Genomic DNA, 20,191 nt, shown 5'->3' on the forward strand with positions numbered 1-20,191 from the left:
GGCCTCTCCCGCTGCGGAGCACAGGCTCCGGACGCGCAGGCTCAGCGGCCATGGCTCACGGGCCCAGCCGCTCCGCGGCACGTGGGATCTTCCCGGACCGGGGCACGAGCCCGTGCCCCCTGCATCGGCAGGCGGACTCTCAACCACTGCGCCACCAGGGAAGCCCAGTCTTGTACATTTTATAAGAGCCAGGGACAAATTCATTCATTTCTCTTCTGACTTTTAAAAGCCATGGTGGAAGTGGTTCATGATTACTGTTTGCATAAGGGGTCATTTTTCACCAGGACAGTTTCTGGTGTTTCTGGTTAAATCATGTAGCTCTGATTCAGACTGTGCTTAAATCCTGACATCTCCCATCCATAAATAAGGATGGTGCCACTTCTGCATGATGTAACTGGTTTTGTTTGGGGTTGTGTGGGTTTTCTGGGGGGTGGGGATGGCAGTGGGCAAGTGGAAAGAATGAGTTGAATCAATTTATTATCTCCTAAGTAATACTGCCTGTCCAACACTGGCTGTCAACTTTCAAGCACGGCTTTTGATACAGGTCATATGAAATAACTCACATTTAGAAATCACAAATATTCCAGTACAAATTTTGTTTTTCAAGAGTGTCACGTACAAACAGCAGGTATGGAAGAAAAAGCATGATCTATACCTCGCTTTTCATATGCTAAGGATTACCAATGGTCAACCCCAGCTCACGGTGTACTCACTACACCTTCTGTTTATTCTAACCCTGACTAAAATATAAGGCTCATCTTATAACACTCTGCAAGTAATGCTCAGATTAGCTCTGAAGTCAGCCACATTTGAATCACCATTTTCCTCTATTTGTAGCCAAATAACAAAAGAGCAACAGAGGCTACTATAGCGGCTTTAAAATTAAAATTTCATTTAAAATTTTAATTAAAACCAATCCCGAGACTTCACAAGTATTGAGAAACTTATCATTTTACATTTCTAGTCTCAACACTCAGTACTGTGAAATGAACAGCCTAAGAATGTAAACAGGCCTAAAAATGTTTTTAAATTTTTTGACTATTAAAATTCTAATGAAAATAAATGCATATATATGTATTTTCCCTCCATTATTGGGAAAAATACCATTTAATCTAATACCATAGACTTTGCCAAAACATCACCGAACTGCTGTGGTCTCTGCCAACTAATTAAAAAAAAATAATCACAAAGAGGGATGAAGTGAGCATTCAGGATATTAAAGGTAACAAAGAAGTACTGATTTTTATAGTAGACATATATTAATGGTCTCGAATGAACCAGAATCTAAAAACAATACCCAAATAGATCGATCTGTCCTTAAAAATAGTGTTCTTCATTCAAATTGAGCTCCAGAGTAAATCTGGAAGGCTTCTAATGCATTGTCAAAATATGCAGAAAGGGCAATGATTGTTAAATGAATTGCAACAAGAGAGTACACTCAATTTCGTATCAGAAGAAACAGTAGACTGTGTTTATTACTACAGCATTTTATACATAGTATATGGTAAATAACCACTGAATTGATCTGAGACCCATCTCCAAATGCAAGGGATTTCAGGAAAAATGATAAGATGGTAAAGGGGATAAGGCAGCATTATCTTCAAATTGTGGAGTTTTAAATTCCTTCAGTTGGGACTTCCCTGGTGGCGCAGTGGTTAAGAATCCGCCTGCCAATGCAGGGGACACGGGTTCGAGCCCTGGTCTGGGAAGATCCCACATGCCGCAGAGCAACTAAGCCCGTGTGCCACAACTACTGAGCCCACGTGCCACAGCTGCTGAGGCCTGCGCACCTAGAGCCTGTGCTCTGCAGCAGGAGAAGCCACCAAAATGAGAGGCCCGCGCACCACAACAAAGAGTAGCCCCCACTCACCGCAACTACAGAAAGCCCGTGCGCAGCAACGAAGACCCAATGCAGCCACAAATAAATAAATAAATAAATAGATAGATAAATAAATTCCTTCAGTTGACATCTCAGTAGTAAGTACATCTAAAGCCAAAAAACAAAAACAAAACTCAAAATCTTTATAAATGCTGTAAACTTAAACTCATGTTTACTTGGACAGCAAAAGCACAGAATTTCTTAGATTTTGCAAGCGTGCTACTTATTCTCTTGTTCTAAGGTTCTAGTTCTTTTCTTTCCAGTCCCACTGAAAATGACTGAAAAAGAGCCAAGAGCTGAAATCTGAGTGGATTACCTCCATCTTCATTTATCCAGTAAAGAAAAAGATTCATTGTTCCAACTTCAGTTATCTGATTATCCTCTCCATAGAGCCACAGAACCTGCTGACATGCGTTATCCATTGCTTCACATTGGGCAAAGAGAGATGAGCCATAATTCCTTTTAAGAAAGAGGAAACATACTGATTATGACTATACTTCAGCCCCTACCTCCCAGTAAGTCTTTAATTCACGTGTGGATGTAGTCAATGTACTAAGTTTTTAATAATATATACTCTCTAGTTAACTGCATAATATTAAAGGAAACCCATTAGAGAACCTAAATGGTCTAATTGCACTCATTTGAGAAAGAGAGAGCAAAGAAAAATCATGGAATTCTAACTTGAAAAGTTAGAACACAGGTAAATCGACAAGTTAACAACAGTTAAAACTTACTGAGTATTTTTTTCACATACCAATCAATTTTACATTTCATTTAAACCCCACACCAACACTGTGAGTTAGCCACGATCATTATTTCCATGGTTCAGATGAGAAACTGAGGCTTAGAGAAGTAACTACTATCAAGTTACAGCTATTAATTAGCAGAATACCAACCCTGTGCTCTGAGACCTTTAAGTATAACCAAGAAACGCCTAATGTCCAATGTCTAAATTCCCTAAAAGGTGAGATAAGATGTTAAAAAATCCTGATTTTAACCAAAAGTATTCCAAAAGCCTGTTTTTCTCAACCAGCACTATTCCCCTTGGATTACTTGAAATCAAAGGAACATGGCATATCTTCCTGGAATGACAATGTAGTTTAGTAGTTTATTCATTCATTCATTCATTTGTTACCTGACTCCTTGGAGAAGTTTAAGTAAACTTGTTAGGGGAACACTTTCCTCTGTGAATCAGAGTGCAAGACACAATTGACATTTAACACACGCACACGCGCGCGCACACACACACACACACACACACACACACACACACACACGGCTCGTGGAGAATAAACTCAAACTACAGAGATAAGAAGTTTAAATATCTTGGAATTGACTTTTTTTTAAGAAGATATATTTTCACAAATGGTCTATCATTTGGAAGGAGAACTGAATTCTAAACTAAACAGAAATATTAATGTTCTTTATACCCTAAAATTTCATTTGGAGGGTGGGAGGCAGGGAGACGCAAGAGGGAAGAGATATGGGAACATATGTATACGTATAACTGATTCACTTTGTTACACAGCAGAAACTAACACACCATTGTAAAGCAATTATACTCCAATAAAGATGTTAAAAAATATTACATTTGGCATGGGTAGATTCATTCATAAAGATCCCTAGCTCTCTCACCGTCCTCATTAATGAGTTCTCCAATTTTATGTTGCTTTAGGAGAAAAGGAAGTAATATTTTAAATTTATCTTTTACTATACTTAAATGGGAAAATTATGGAGTATAATACAAAATATGAATCAATGTTTTAGATAAAACATGACAGTCCTCAAGTAAATGTGATGCTTGCTTGCCTTTCTATGTCCCTGATTATATAATTCACTTTCCTTGGCTTTCAGAGGATATTAGCAAACAAGTTTGAGAAGCACTGCCATATGACACAATCAGGCATAGGAAATAAACCCTAGGCCAACCTTGGACTATGAACCCCCAGAAGTACACAGAAATAATCAAACATATAATAATAACTGCTACAAAGCATTAATGTTACCTTCTACAAAATACCCACCTAGGCCTTTCAATGATCTCTTCTACATCTGGGCAAGATTAAAAACTATAGTATTGTCTAAGTCAAAGTGTAAGGTAAGCACAAAAGCCATATATCATAGTGGCTACGTGCCATTCTCATCTGCACACGTACTCTTCCCACTATATTCTCTTTGGCTCTTCCCACGGAGCCAAGTCATTCTGCTTGGGTTGACAATCATAGCATCTTGTCCTGCCACAACCGAACAAAAGGGTGGGCAAGTAACTAAGCTGCTCATAAGTTCTTCTTTGAGTTCATTCACTCATTCGTTTTTTTTTTTGTTTTTTTTTTGCGGTACGCAGGCCTCTCACTGTTGTGGCCTCTCCCGTTGCGGAGCACAGGCTCCGGACGCGCAGGCTCCGCGGCATGTGGGATCTTCCCGGACCGGGGCACGAACCCGTGTCCCCTGCATCGGCAGGCGGACTCTCAACCACTGCGCCACCAGGGAAGCCCCACTCATTCATTTTAATGTATGAAACCTGAAAGATGTATTTTCTCCCTTTGAGAGTAGTGGCAGCTTGTGTGCTAGGACGTAAGCCTGGGTCTACTGTGTCCATATAATCACCAGCCTTCAAAGGAGAAGGCATCTGAAGTAGGAGAGCCCTAAGTCAACCCATAGCCAGAAGCTATGACAAGAGACGGAGGCAGGATGAAGCAGAGGCAAAGGGAGGGGAGAGAGACTGGGGAGGAAGCAGCATGGGCAGGACACAGGCAAGGGCAGAAGAAACCTGGCAACAAGGATTTAAGCTCCTATTAGTCCACAGCTACCATCCTCCTTACACGAGCCAATCAATCCCTTCTCTGCTTAAGATGGTTTGAGCTGGTTTTCTGACTTGTAACTCAAAGACTATTGACTAATAACTAAACTATTCTAGAAAGCCACGGGAAACAGGCATCATACTACAGGGCTATTGCAATCTGGGGCATGAAGGGGTTCATTCAATCCAAGGTGTTACGATTCCTTTAAAAGACCCTCAATATGTATACTTCAAAACACAGGTAATGGGCTTCCCTGGTGGCGCAGTGGTTGCGCGTCCGCCTGCCGATGCAGGGGAGCCGGGTTCGCGCCCCGGTCTGGGAGGATCCCATATGCCGCGGAGCGGCTGGCCCCGTGAGCCGTGGCCGCTGAGCCTGCGCGTCCGGGGCCTGTGCTCCGCAACGGGAGAGACCGCAGCAGAGGGAGGCCCGCATACCACAAAAAAACAAACAAACAAAAAAAAAAACAAAAAAAAAACAGGTAATAAAATGTAAATTATCGGTCAATCTGGAGATGACACAATTCTGATATGCAGCAGGCTTTCGTTTTTAATGGCAAATAGGCAGTAACTGAGTTAAATCATGAGTACTTTTTAATGAGTATAAACCAGGCTGCAGGGGGAGTCTGGTAGAAAGAGCATGGGTTTGGAGCCAGCAGGCCCAGATGCAGCTCTTTTACTTCTACTATTGGGTTATAAATGAACTAAAGCAAAAGTCAGTTCATATTTTGCATCACTGAATTCATTTGGCAAGTAAAAATACTTGCTTGATATACTGCATAGATTGTTTGGCAAAAATAAAATAATAAAAGTTAAGAAACAGGCTCTATAAGCCTGTTATATCCTAATGAAATTAAGGTTGGTGGGGTTTTTTTTTTTTTTTTTTTTTTGTGGTACGCAGGCCTCTCACTGTTGTGGCCTCTCCCATTGCGGAGCACAGGCTCCGGACGCGCAGGCTCAGCGGCCATGGCTCACGGGCCCAGCCGCTCCGCGGCATGTGGGATCTTCCCGGACCGGGGCACGAACCCGTGTCCCCTGCATCGGCAGGCAGATTCTCAACCACTGCGCCACCAGGGAAGCCCAAGGTTGTTTTATAATGACTATTTTAATTGACTTTTCTCTAGTTCATAAGATAAAATTGTTGAGACAAACATCTGAAAATAAAGAAACAATTTCTCTCCTAAGTATAATGCCCTTTGGTCTGTTCAAAAGCACATAGAGAATTTTCAGTGTGAATATCTAGCCTTTCAAAGAAACTTCTAAAAACAAACATACACTTTTGAGAGTATGGCTGAATCAAAACCATGGCTCCCCAGCATCATAAAGCTACTTGGGCAGGAAAAAAATTAAAGACCCCGACTGCTTCAGTGCATTGCAAGGAAACGGAGTATTTATTTATAGGTGGTATTTTTCCCCAAACACAAGTGTGTATCAAAATTCTCTCTCAGGGAAGACGTCTTCCCTGGTGGCACAGTGGTTGGGAGTCCGCCTGCCGATGCAGGGGACACGGGTTCGTGCCCCGGTCCGGGAAGATCCCACATGCCGCGGAGAGGCTGGGCCCGTGAGCCATGGCCGCTGAGCCTGCGCGTCCGGAGCCTGTGCTCCACAACGGGAGAGGCCACAACAGTGAGAGGCCCGCATACCGCAAAAAAAAAAAAAAATTCTCTCTCAGGACTTCGCTGGTGGTGCAGTGGTTAAGAATCCGTCTGCCAATGCAGGGGACATGGATTTGATCCTTGTTCTGGGAAGATCCCACATGCTATGGGGCAACTATGCCCGTGCACCACAACTACTGAGGCTGAGCCACAACTACTGAAGCCTGTGCGCTCTGGGGCCCGCGTGCTGCAACTACTGGGCCCGCCTGCTGCAACTACTGAGGCCCATGCACCTAGAGCCCGTGCTCTGCAACAAGAGAAGCCACCGCAATGAGAAGCCCACACACTGCAATAAGGAGTAGCCCACGCTCGCCGCAACTAGAGAAAGCCCGCGGGCAGCAATGAAGACCCAGGCAACCAAAAAAAAATTCTCTCTCAGATGTAAACTGTATTATTAATGGCCACAGGGTAATTGATACCTTGGTAATATATTTGGGTTTCCTCCCATGTGCTGCCAATATTCAGAAGAGAAACACATGTTCTTGGAGTAAAGGGAAAAATGAAAAAGTGGGAAAACTGTTTACATGGAAAAAATTTTAATATAATTTTAAATAGAATCTGGGAGATGGAAATATTAAATACATCCTTCCCAAAGAGTAAATTCTATTGTGTGAAATCCAACTGATTGCTCTTAAGATAAAGAGAGTCCTGGAGATGAAACAAGAAAGAGAGCCTTACAATAGAAACTATTGTCTGTTGAGAGGGTACCACCTACCAAGCAGGGTACTAAGTACTTAACCCCATTATTTCAATGAATTGTCTCAACACAACCCTAGACTTTATTATACTTTTGAGGACTTGAAGGAAGAGAGGACTTAATTGTACAAGATTACGCAGATGTGTGACGTGTATGACTATGTATGTGTATGACTCTCAGATATCTGATTCCCAAGTCCACTCTGGTAACTGCTTGGTTCTACCATCACACTTGCTGAGAGCTCCCTATATGCCAGCCAGGGTCCTATGCACTTTATATTCTCTTGCTTCATCCTCACAGGTAAAGTGGGCATTATTACCCTGACTTTATAAATGAGGAAACTGAGGCTTAGACAAGTAACATGCCCAAGGAGTTAGGTTTTTGAGCCAGGTCCTTCTGACTTCAAAGCTTGCACTCAAATGCAGAATGAGAATATAAGGGGAAAAGAAGGAAAATTATGATGGAGAGAGGGAGAGGCCTGAATCAGTCCAAATTAACTAAGAAATTGCCTGAGAATCAAGATGTTCCTCTGATGAAAGACTGACTTCTAGCTCAGTGCTTTTCAAGATTAGCTGCACAATAAAAATAATCCTGACGCTCAGGCTATCTGCCAGACCAACTAAACCAGAATCTCTAACAGGGGGACCCAGACATCACTCGGTGGCAAAGCTCCTCCAGGTGACTTCAATTTGCACCCATAGGTGAGAACCACTGTGCTAGAACTCTCCTTCAACCGTGTGCCACTGTTAATTTTCTCACTAAAGTACGCTTAGAAATAAAAGGATAATATTATCTCTGATGGCTTCAAAACAGTGAAATAATCTTAGAATACATATATATATATTCTCCTCTCCCTTCTTCCGATTCACTGAGATAGAAAGCAGAAAGTTCTTGAGCTTATGAAAATCAATAGCTATTTAATAAATACTAATTGATTTTTTTAAAAAAAGCTTAGAAGGTAGCTATTAATTATGTTTAGAAAAGAGCAATAATACACAAATCTAAGGTTCCTGACAAAAGTCTTTGTCAACTAAACTGGATGATGGTAAATGCAAAATCCTTTGTTTCCCTTGGACTCCTCCAGGTGGGAAGGACAGGAGTAGAGAGCTTTGGAACTTCTTGGAAACAACAGGCGTGTGTGAGACAAGTCCATTCTTTGGTTCCTGCCTGCCCTCTTGCCATTTTTCCTTTTACTTATGAGATCTAGTACTCTCTCCTCTAAGAGATTTCAAGTCAACTTCCACTGATCCTGGTCCAACTGAGCTTAACTATTAATTTATTTTATAATTGACTTGATTTTTTAGAGCAGTTTCAGGTTCACAGAAAAACTGAGCAAAAAATAGAGCTCCTATATATACCCTTACTCCCCAACTTCCGTTTCCCCACTATTAATGTCTTGCACTAGTGCGGTATACTTGTTATAACTGATGAGCCAATATTGATACACTAGGTGTACATAGTAACACTGGGGCTCACTCCTTGTGTTGTACAGAAAGTTTGTTTATTTATTTTTTTGGCCGAGCTTCGTGTTATGTGGGATCCCAGTTCCCCGACCAAGGATCGAACCTGCGCCCCCAGCACCGGAAGCGCGGAGTCTCAACCACTGGACTGCCAGGGAAGTCCCAGAAAGTATTAATTTTTTTTTTTTTTTTTTTTTTTGCGGTACGCGGGCCTCTCACTGCTGTGGCCTCTCCCGTTGAGGAGCACAGGCTCCGGACGCGCAGGCTCAGCGGCCATGGCTCACGGGCCCAGCCGCTCCGCGGCATGTGGGATGTTCCCGGACCGGGGCACGAACCCGCGTCCCCTGCACCGGCAGGCGGACTCCCAACCACTGCGCCGCCAGGGAAGCCCCGAAAGTATTAATTTTTAATTGCCCTATAGTGATCATATATTCTGTGAGACTGCATTATATCTTCTTTATAACAAATAACAATCTGCCTAGACACCAAACTAAAGATTTCCCTCCAATTTCTCTGTTCCCATGTTAACTTTTCCCTACGCAGGTAGGGGGAGCTAGAGAGCAAGGTTTAAAGAAGAAAAACTTTTAAGTTATTATCTCTTCATCAAGATTGTTGCTTTACTGCACTCTAAGAGAAGTTTTAATAGAGTAATACAGATGGTATGCAGTGGTGCATATGCATATGCTCTGTGAAGAAGTCTGAACAAGTAAAAAAGACATCAAGAGAGCAAACAACAGTAGTTTTGGACCTGGCTAGCCTAGGGCATAGTCAGGAAGGAGTGCTCTAGCGCAGAAGGAAAAAAGCGACTTCTTTAGTTTAATGGACTCCAACAGGGTTTCTCTAACCCCTTGAGGGAATGCAGTTATGAGGGAATACCAACAGGGATGACAGGACATAGAATTTCGTCAACATGCTTATTTTTTTGGTAGAAAAGAAGGAAATAAAGTCTATGGAGGGGTCAAAGCCAGCTGTCAATGTCTCTCTGGCGACCCAGCAGCACATCCTTCAATTCTGCAGGGCTCCATGAATCTACATTTTGTAACAGGGCCCAGAAGACGGTCACTGAGTCACCTTGCGGGCCTGCTGCTGCCCTGGGTGTGTGATACACACGAAGGAAGAGCCATGCTGGTTAATCCAGCAGTTCTTGTTCGCCCATCAGGGCATTCCCGATTCACGGCCAAGTCCACCCCTGAAATTGTCTAACGCTTGCACATGCTCTTTTATTTCCAGCCAGCTACATATGGCCTATGCGACTTGCCTGACCAAGCCAAAGCAGGGCTATCCCTCAGCCAGTTGGCAGCAGGTATGTCTACAATCTGTGGCAATGAAGACAGCGCTTCAGTGAAGCAGGCATCTTCCCCAGACAGGACTCCTTGGAGCCAAGTGGGAGCTTGGGCCCCAGCACCAGATGCTCTTGAATGCCAACTTTCAGTCTGCGGCCAGGGACCAGCATCCAGGGGTAGTTCATTCAAAGCACTGCTTTTATTCCTGGTTTAGTTACTTTAGCTCTTGCCTATATATAACAGTCAATGTTTCTCCCTTACGAGGGGGCCACAGAGGTTATCCTTTAAACAACTAGCACATTCAAAACACTGAAAACTAAACACAGAATAAAAATGAGCATTACAATGTAAATACTAATATATGGACTTGTATTGAAGTGAAATGGCAATAACTAAATGGTCATGAGGGACTCTTTCCTTTAGACAGAAACACAGACTGACTTACCCTCCCATCTTGCAGTCCCCGGTCCCACCTTTCCAGGCTCTTACATACTTCGGATTGGCCCACAGGGACACCGGATTAAAGCTTCCACTTGAAAAATAAGGTCCCACTGGGCTCAAGATTACAAAGAGCAGGGCTTTAGTAGGCTTCTTGACTCCCAGAGAAGGCTGTAATAAAGCAAAAGTACCCACAACTGTTAATTTAAAATGCAGACACCAGTCTCAAAGTCCAGAACAGATCTGTAACAATCTCCCAGAAGGGACTACGGACAGCTGTTACTTCTAAAGTTGAGTTACACAAAGCCTGATGGTCTTCTCTTTCCAGAAGAAAACACCGAGAATGGGGGTTCTTCGGTTCCATTTTACTTTGCTTTCTAAGATTTTAAAGGAAAAGCAAATTTGTCAACTTTTTTAATAGTAGGCTTTTTCAGAGGAGTCTATTTTTAACAACTAGCCATATAACACCTTTCAGTGTTGCACTGATTGGGAACTGAAAAAGGGAAGAACCTAGACATGATTTCAGTCTTTGGGGGTGAAACCTAATATTTGCTTCTCTAACTTGCTCTTCTGCTTCTGACTGCTGACTGCTTCAGGATACGCCAGTGCCTCCAGCAGGCAGTGGGCTTGGGGGAGTGTGCCATTAGCACACCTGACTGTGAGAGACAGCAGACAGCAAGAGTGTTGCTGCACTAAGAAGCAAAGACACCAGACAAGATAAATCCCCCCAAAAAAGACGAGAGGATGAAGGACTCAGGAATTCGTGTCAGGAATGACAAAGATAGAAAATGGCCTTTCCCACCAATACTGGAAAATCACAAGCCAACGATGCAAAATCATACAAATTCCTCCAGCACAGAAGCAGTTATAAGTAATTACTGCCAGTTGTTTTTTAAGGAGGAAAACTGAGAGACTGAAAAGTTTTGAGGGCTACGTATTATAAAGGCAAAAAAGGCCACTGGGCTATCCTGTGCAATTCAAGACCACACGAGTAAGAAAACAAGTCAGGACTCTTACATGAAGTATTGGGATATAAAATACTTGTGTCTAGACTTCAAAAGGAACCTGTGCTGCCTGGATGGGGTAGTAGTCTGGCGTGGAAATAATGAGAGGAGACTCAGTTCCCCTGATTTTGTGGCTTTTGTAATATTTGATGAAACTGACTGAAAGTGGACCTAGGGATATATTTTTTTTCTGAATTTCAATTAAATCTCTTCCTCCATTACCTATTAGCTCAAGGCCCCTCACCCACTACTTGTGCCCAGATCATCAAGAATCAGGTAGGTAAAATATCCGTGAGCAGAATAAAATGTGATTGTACATGTGCACACTGATGCCATCGGAAAGGCGTAGGAAATGGGAAGCTCAGTCCATTCACACTCCATGTGAATGTGAGGACCACGCAGGGCTTGGCTGGCCCCAGAGCAAACGGATTATAGGTGACGGATAACTGAGTTAAAGAAATGAGTCAGCAAGCGACTACAGCTTTTGTTTTTTTGCTCATTTGTGTCTGTTCTTTAATGGGGGCTAAAGAGGACACCCCTACAAAGGAAGAATGAGGAGCCTTAAACTCCATTTGCTTTTTTTGGTTTCGTTATTTGGCAAAGAAATCCTCAGAATAACACACACATCTGCCTTTCTTCCCAACTTTGATAAAAATTGACTATCTTATCTCTGCACTTTTATATACCTATCAGTTAAGTAAGTACACTTCATATCAGGGATGCTTTGAAGCTTAATATTAAAAAAAATTTTTTTATTGACCATTGTAATGAAGAATTAAGCTTCTCAACATAATTTAGAAATACAATATGCAGGACACATCGCAGTAATTTACCTAGTTTCTAATGTTCTAAATAAAATAGCTTATTTATGGACAAGCTGATAAGCATTTCATTAGATACCACATGAATGCCTGGAATTTTCTCACTCACGTATTTTTTGCAACCTACACACTATTAAAAAAAGTAACAGGGACTCCCCTGGTGGTCCAGTGGTTAAGACTCCATGCTCCCAAGGCAGGGGGCCCGGGTTCAATCCCTGGTCAGGGAACTAGATCCCACATGCCGCAACTAAGAGCCCGCGTACCTCAACTAAAAGATCCCGCATGCCGCAACAAAGATCCCACACACCACAACTAAGACCCAGCGCAGCCAAATAAATAAGTAAATATTTTTTAAAAAGTTAACAATAACTCATCATCATGGAAATATTTTTCAGAGATAAATTTCATCTTATTCACTTCCTTCCCGATTTAATTGACAGGTAAACTTGCATTTATTCCACTAGGTGGTAGTAGAGAGAGCAGAGATGGAAAACAGAACAACATGTATTAAACTATTTCTAGAAAAGAGTATCTTGATAAACCTTTAAGCAATACTTTTACTCTTAGCAAGCAGGTAAATAATAGACTAGAGTTTTTTTTCAATGCTGAGAAAAAAATGTGTTTATGTGTACTAACATTTTATTTTAAATTTAAGCAAGGTCAACTCATGTTTTACAAGCACTTCAAGTACTTGTGTTGATCATAGCTCAGTCACCTTCATCCTTAAATGATTATTTATGTCAAATGTCTTTTCATGAAAAGAACTGTGACTTTACTGAAAATGGTCACACTGCTTCATGAGTGAGAATAAGTAAAAGGTAACTTTATGGATCAGGAAGGGAACTTGCTGATTAGGTCTGTTCCTACCCTCAACGAGCCATTATTTGTTCCTTTTTCTTAATTCTCCTTTCTTTCATGGAAAGCAATTTAAATTCTGCACTACTCCTACAATTAAGAGTAGTTTATGATAGTATAATATTAATCAAATGGGACTTCCCTGGTGGCGCAGTGGTTAAGAATCCACCTGCCAATGCAGGGGACACGGGTTTGAGCCCTGGTCGGGGAAGGTCCCACATGCCACGGAGCAACCAAGACCGTGCGCCACAACTACTGAGCCTGTGCTCTAGAGCTCGCGAGCCACAACTACTGAAGCCCAGGCACCTAGAGCCCAAGCTCCGCAACAAGAGAAGCCACCACAACGAGAAGCCTGCGCACCACAATGAAGAGTAGCCCCCGCTCGCCGCAACTAGAGAAAGCCTGTGTGTGGCAACAAAGACTGGACACAGCCAAAAATAAATAAATAAATAAATTTATTTTTTTAAAAAATTAATCAAATGGCAATGAACAAAAGTCTATGATGACAAGGTCAGGCTTCTGATGAAATAAAACAAAAGCCACATAAATAAAAATGCAGATAGTAACATTTGTTATGTAGACCAGTTCCAATGTCATTTTGATTGATTTTTAAAAATTCTTCTCTACTAGTTTCTTGGATTATTTCAATAAATAAGGAATTGAAAGGGGCTTTTAAAAAAACCCAGGGAGGACTTCCCTGGTGGTGCAGTGGTTAAGAATCCGCCTGCCAACACACGGGACATGGGTTGAAGCCCCGGTACAGGCAGATCCCACATGCCGTGGAGCAACTAAGCCCGCAAGCCACAACTACTGAGCCCGTGTGCTGCAACTACTGAAGCCCGTGCAGCTAGGGCCCATGCTCCGCAACAAGAGAAGCCACAGCAATGAGAAGCCCGCGCGCCGAAGGAAGAGTAGCCCCCGCTTGCCGCAACTAGAGAAAGTCCGCGCATAGCAACGAAGACCCAACACAGCCAAAAAAGAAAAAAAAAAAAGATATTTATTTAAAAACAAACAAACAAAAAGAAACCCCAGGGAAAATGAGGTATATAAAATCTCAGGTGCAAAGCTTATAATGTCTCAAGGGACCACATGAAGTTGAAATTCTGATGTGTTCAAAAAAATACTCTTTTTACTTTATAAGTTATACCTCACAAATACCAAATAAATATATACATGTATATATAAGGGTATTAAATATGTGTACATTTTCCACAGAATAACAGGACAATTGGGTGTGAGGGAAAATAAAGATACATTTCATAGTGGAAATTACCACTTCTGTCTGTGTCAGTCAGAAAATTACCTTATAGAAAGGCAGGATTTCAGAGGGGGTCTGACAGCAGTGAGCACTCAGCAAGCTGAGAAAGGTACTATTTACTAGTTTGTGTTTTGGCCTGGAAAGCAGAGAAGCACAGCAGCCATGAGGAGGCTTGAGAACAATTCTGCCAGGCAAGGCAAGTAAGAGACAGAAGAAAAAAGATAATTAGAAATAACAGGGGAACATTTTTCAAAGAGAACAGAACTTTTGGGGGGATCCAAATCACTTTTTTTTTTATCCAAAGAATAGCCTAATTAAGGAGAAACTAACACACTATTGTAAAACAGTTATATTCCAATAAAGATGTTAAAAAAAAAAAAAAAGAATAGCCTAATTAAAAAAAAAAAAATCCTACCAGTTCTTAAGGAAGAAGATTACTTAGAGGGAAAAATGATAAAGAACATCAGACTAACAGGGCACTGTAAGAGATATGGGGTTGACCAGTGGTCCATGTGGGGCCTTGAGTGTGAATGTGTCTGTAGGAAAAACTAGTTGGTTTGGTTTAAGATTAAAAAAATAATCAACGATCCTCAATAATTACACAGTACTTTTCGGTTTCCAAGACATTCCATAGCCATTATCTCAGAAAATCCAACAATCCAGGAAGTATTTTTAAAGTTGAAGAAACTGAGGCTCAAATGATTCACCCAAAGTTTCATTTACTCCAATAAAGATGTTAAAAAAAAAAAAAAAGAATAGCCTAATTAAAAAAAAAAAAATCCTACCAGTTCTTAAGGAAGAAGATTACTTAGAGGGAAAAATGATAAAGAACATCAGACTAACAGGGCACTGTAAGAGATATGGGGTTGACCAGTGGTCCATGTGGGGCCTTGAGTGTGAATGTGTCTGTAGGAAAAACTAGTTGGTTTGGTTTAAGATTAAAAAAATAATCAACGATCCTCAATAATTACACAGTACTTTTCGGTTTCCAAGACATTCCATAGCCATTATCTCAGAAAATCCAACAATCCAGGAAGTATTTTTAAAGTTGAAGAAACTGAGGCTCAAATGATTCACCCAAAGTTTCATTTATTAAGCTCTACATCTTCTACTCTTAGTCCAGAGCTCTTTTTCGATATGAGTTTGATTAAAAAAAAACCAAAAAACCAAAAAACAAAACCCCGTGAAATTCCCAGGATTTCCTAATGGGAAGAGAGTTCAAACCAGACCTTCCTTCTACACTCAGCCTTCACCACAGCCCTCATACTCAAGGCAACCCATGCTCAAACCATACAGAACCCTTCAGATTCCTCCTCAATTTTCTACTCAAAATGTATACATTGAAGCCCTGACCCACCAATGTGAATTCATTTGGAGATAAGGCTTTTAAGGAGGTAACTGAGGTTAAATGAGGTCACAAGGATGGGGGCCTAATCCTGTCAGCCTGGAGACCCCAGAGCAAGTGCACCCTGCTCCCTCCCGCACCCCCCTTCCTCCCCCAACACAGAGGAAAAGCCCTGAGGGGCACAGTGACAAAGTGGACAAATACAAGCCACAAAGCGAGGCTTCACCAGAAACCCACCCTGCTGGCACTTTGATATTGGACTTCCAGCCTCCATAACTGTGAGGAAATAAATTCTGCTGTTTAAGACACCTAATCTTTGTATTCTGTCATGGCAGCCCAAGCCGACTAAGATATCCCCTCTCTGGACTTCCCTGGTGGCGCAGTGGTTAAGAATCCGCCTGCCAATGCAGGGGACACGGGTTCCAGCCCTGGTCCAGGAAGATGCCACATGCCGTGGAGCAACCAAGCCCGTGCGCCACAACTACTGAGTCTGCGCTCTACAGTCCACGCACCACAACTACTGAGCCCGTGTGCCACAACTACGGAAGCCTGCATGCCTAGAGCCTGTGCTCCGCAACAAGAGAAGCCGCCGCGGTGAGAAGCCCGCGCACCGCAATGAAGAGTAGCCCCCGCTTGCTGCAACTAGAGAAAGCCCACGTGCAGCAATGAAGAACACAGCCAATAAGAAAAATCATTTAAAAACAGTCTTGAGTATTGGCAAAAACGGGGCAAAGAGTTACTGCCATTTTTGTAAAGAGAAGGATAATACTTAATGTACAAACACATGTAAGCAGGTAAGAGGTGTGTATATTTATCTATATATATCTCTAGACAGATATAAGAAAAACTGGCAACAAGAATTGCTCAGAAGGAGGTGAACTGTGGACTCTGGATCAGAATGAGAGTAGGAAGGAAACTTCCTTTCCACTGTATACTTTTGGTACTATCTGAATTTTTTTATCAAATTTTTCCCTCCCCCAAATCCCTCCTTTAAAATCCCAGAAATATACTGGCAGGTTTCATGTGAAAACCGATATTCCTAAACTCAGAAGCATTGTGAATGAACTTTAGACTTAGTGTGACTATACATGTGTGTTATAGAATACATATAACATATTATAAAATATATAAAATCTGGAATGATTATGTCAAATATAATTGAGAGCAGGAAAGCTGGTAGCTCAGAGGAGGAAAGGAAATGGACATGAAGGCAGATTTACATTAAGACGAGATGGGGTGTTGGAATAAACTGGGAGATTGGGATTGACATACACACACTACTAGATATAAAATAGATAACTAATAAGACCCTACTGTACAGCACTGGGAACTCTACTCAATATTCGTAATGACCTCTATGGGAATAGAATCTAAAAAGAGTGGATATATGTGTATATATTCATATAACTGATCCACTTTACTGCACAGCAGAAACTAACACAACACTGTAAATCAACTATACACCAATAAAAATTTAAAAAAAAAAAGATTATACTTTCCCCCAATGAATTGTATTGACATCCTTGTCAAACTAAATTACCATCAAAAACAAAAACAGAAACAAGACGGGAAAGCACTTATTAGCTCCCATCCGAGTTACCACAACAAGCACTCTTATTCAACCAGGCCCCATTTCTTCACCACACTGACCTACATCTATCCTTGGCCTACGGCATCTTTCAGGGAAATAGTAACTCTTTCAGCAATTCCCTAGGTTGCATATTTTCAAACTGCTCATTGCAGTATCATATAAGGAAATAGGGAAATGGAATCCCAGTAAAGGAACTTGGACAAAGTGTGGTTAGTGTCCAGCGTGGGGAACTCTGCATCAGTTAGAAGTGATGGACTGGATCTACACATAGGAACCTGGATAGAAATGAGAAACACAGCACAGAGGGAAAACGCTAAGAGACACAATGAGATGTGTAAGACAAAATCATTTATAGAAATTAAAATTACAGGCATCCAAGGTAATAAGAGATACTTAAAACCCATATAAACCAAAAGAATATTCATTCAATACATAAGAATGATTTCCAATGGCAGAAGAGGAGATGAGAGTAGAGAAGATAAAAGGGAATTAAAAAACAAAGAGATGGCCCCCCTTCTGCCCCGTGATGGTAAGTGCCATGAACTGAGCGGTATCATTATTAACCATAACACTCCAAAAAAGTAAAAACAAAGAGAATAAAGACAATTTTCCCCTGTAATAATGTTGAAATGGGCAAGAACAGCCTCAAGAGGATGTCCATTGTTAAGAGTGGCCTGATAATAGCAAGCTGATCATCAAAGACTAAAATCAATAGAGACAAGCTGTATCTCTAAAAACAGATAATTGAGGTTTGAAGATACTAAAAAGGGGGCTGTTAATATAAAACACGTTAATAGTTATGCAAGTAAGAGTTTTAACTGTTTATAAATAGTGTAATGAGATACATATAACCTCTCATATAGGACTGCAACAGAATACATTAAAAGTGTGGACATGGGCTTCCCTGGTGGCGCAGTGGTTGAGAGTCCGCCTGCCGACGCAGGGGACACGGGTTCGTGCCCCGGTCTGGGAGGATCCCACGTGCCGCGGAGCGGCTGGGCCCGTGAGCCATGGCCGCTGAGCCTGTGTGTCCGGAGAACGGTTACAAATTGCTGCCATAATAACTAGTTTTCAAATCTGTTCAGATCCTTTCATTTATAAAGCTTAATCATAAAGGGAAAAGATGAAAAGGTGTATAAGCATAAATAAACAAAGGCTGTGAATAGAGAATTCTTTTCATGGAAATTGTTATGATTATACGTAAAATTATATATGTAATATAAAGATTTTACAAGGTGATAAAAGGAAAAGAAAGACACGTCTATGATATTTACATGTCCTTAAGCTCCCTGTGGAGTGAACCAAAAATCAGAGCGGACCATTTGGCAGCAGGATTTTAAAATTCGAGCTCTCGGGCTTCCCTGGTGGCGCAGTGGTTGCGCGTCCGCCTGCCGATGCAGGGGAACTGGGTTCGCGCCCCGGTCCGGGAGGATCCCACGTGCCGCGGAGCAGCTGGGCCCGTGAGCCATGGCCGCTGAGCCTGCGCGTCCGGAGCCTGTGCTCCGCAACGGGAGAGGCCGCAACAGAGGCAGGCCCGCATACCACAAAAAAGTAAAAAAATAAAAAAATAAATAAATAAATAAAATTCGAGCTCTCATGAAAACATCATACTGAAAGGTTTACAGTGAAGTTGTGGATGGGGAAACTTTATGTGAAATGATTTTAAATGTTGTTCTGCATTGTCCAAATTGTATTCTGTGCACTGCAGGTGGTATTAACCTGAAGCAGACAGCTTCTCTAGTTGAGCTCAACTCCAGAAATATATCTGGGGCACTCCAAAGTAGAAGGATGTGTTAGATCCAAGGTCAGTCTTGTCTTGGAGTGCAGCTGAAAAAGTCAAATCTGCTGGTAGCCTGCAGATGTGTGTGTGACAGACAGCCTGGGACCTGGTCAGAGGGGCTGGGCAGGGTGACCACTGCAGCCCAGAGGGTTGTCCCTACCATCAGGCTCGACCCTCCTTATGACACTTATTCTCAGCCCTGATATTATTTAGCACCACCTCCCCAGTGGAGAGAGTAGGCGAGGTGATGCTGAGATAAATTGGAAAAGTGGGAGACTTGGAGCACCGATCAGAGGGAATCTCAGTTTGTGGTTTTGCATATTTTGCTATGGACCATGGTCAAAGCACCTGTGTACACTTATCAGGATTGCTGAGGAAATAAAAGCCCATCTGCGCCATGTGTAGCTATACCTTCTCAGAGTTACCAAACAGGGTAGAGTTGGATAAAACAGATGTTAAAACCAGCACAAGCCAGCTTCTTTAGATGGAGCTTTCTCAGGTATTCAGTACTGAACCTGATAATCATATAAGTTTAGCTTCTTAGCTGGAAAAGTGAAGATTTAGAAACTTTATGTAAATGTTTTTTTATTTAAAATTATGATTTCAGATTTTATCTAACTTCCAATTAACAATCAGCAGCAGTTTGAAACACCACAGCTTTTAGTTCCTCTTTAAGTTTTCAACTACCTGTAAATAAATATTTCAGAAGATATTGACTGAAATGATGCTGAAATTCTTTTATGAGAAAGTGTTAGGGATCACGAATGATTTTATCCTCTAATTTAAATGTTTTACAAGAGGTTTATGTAATCCTGTTTAGTATTTTGCTTAATAATGTAAACTTTCTAGAAATTTTTTTTTTTCAAATTTCTACCTGGTAGCTTTTTATTGGCAGTCTCTATTCACTGGCTATTTAACTAGCTAATTAATTAGCTATTAATACATGTTCCAATAAATACTCTTCTGTTTATTACAGTCCTAAACCTAAAAGGATTTTAGTAATGGATCCAATTATTATCAGAGGAGGCTGGAAGACATGAAGAACTGCACAAAAACATTGGTACATAGGTGTTACCTATGGAAAATAATAAAAATAATGGAGAATCCATGGATTATAAAACATGTAGAGGGCTTCCCTGGTGGCGCAGTGGTTGCGCGTCCGCCTGCCGATGCAGGGGAACCGGGTTCGTGCCCCGGTCCGGGAGGATCCCACGTGCCGCGGGGCGGCTGGGCCCGTGAAGCCATGGCCGCTGGGCCTGCGCGTCCGGAGCCTGTGCTCCGCAACGGGAGAGGCCACAACAGTGAGAGGCCCGCGTAACGCAAAAAAA

The 20,191-nt window shown here is 41.8% G+C and overlaps 1 protein-coding gene across 4 annotated transcripts in view; it reads right to left on the minus strand.

Moving 5' to 3' along the window:
- Positions 1 to 20,191, minus strand: part of BCAT1 (branched chain amino acid transaminase 1) — a 105,141-nt gene that overhangs the window by 28,683 nt on the left and 56,267 nt on the right. For 2 of the 4 annotated variants that reach the window (XM_055085509.1, XM_055085510.1), the window contains exons 6-8: positions 10,217 to 10,380; positions 2,196 to 2,338; positions 1,871 to 1,987 (exon numbers count right to left, since the gene is read on the minus strand). In XM_055085509.1, coding sequence (XP_054941484.1) covers positions 1,871 to 1,987; positions 2,196 to 2,338; positions 10,217 to 10,380 — 424 coding nt within the window. The remainder of the gene's footprint in view (positions 1 to 1,870; positions 1,988 to 2,195; positions 2,339 to 10,216; positions 10,381 to 20,191) is intronic. The other 2 variants (XM_007101353.3, XM_007101354.3) reach the window with 1 other exon arrangement.

Source organism: Physeter macrocephalus, chromosome 6 (genome assembly GCF_002837175.3).
Source record: "Physeter macrocephalus isolate SW-GA chromosome 6, ASM283717v5, whole genome shotgun sequence".
Classification (NCBI taxonomy): domain Eukaryota; kingdom Metazoa; phylum Chordata; class Mammalia; order Artiodactyla; family Physeteridae; genus Physeter; species Physeter macrocephalus.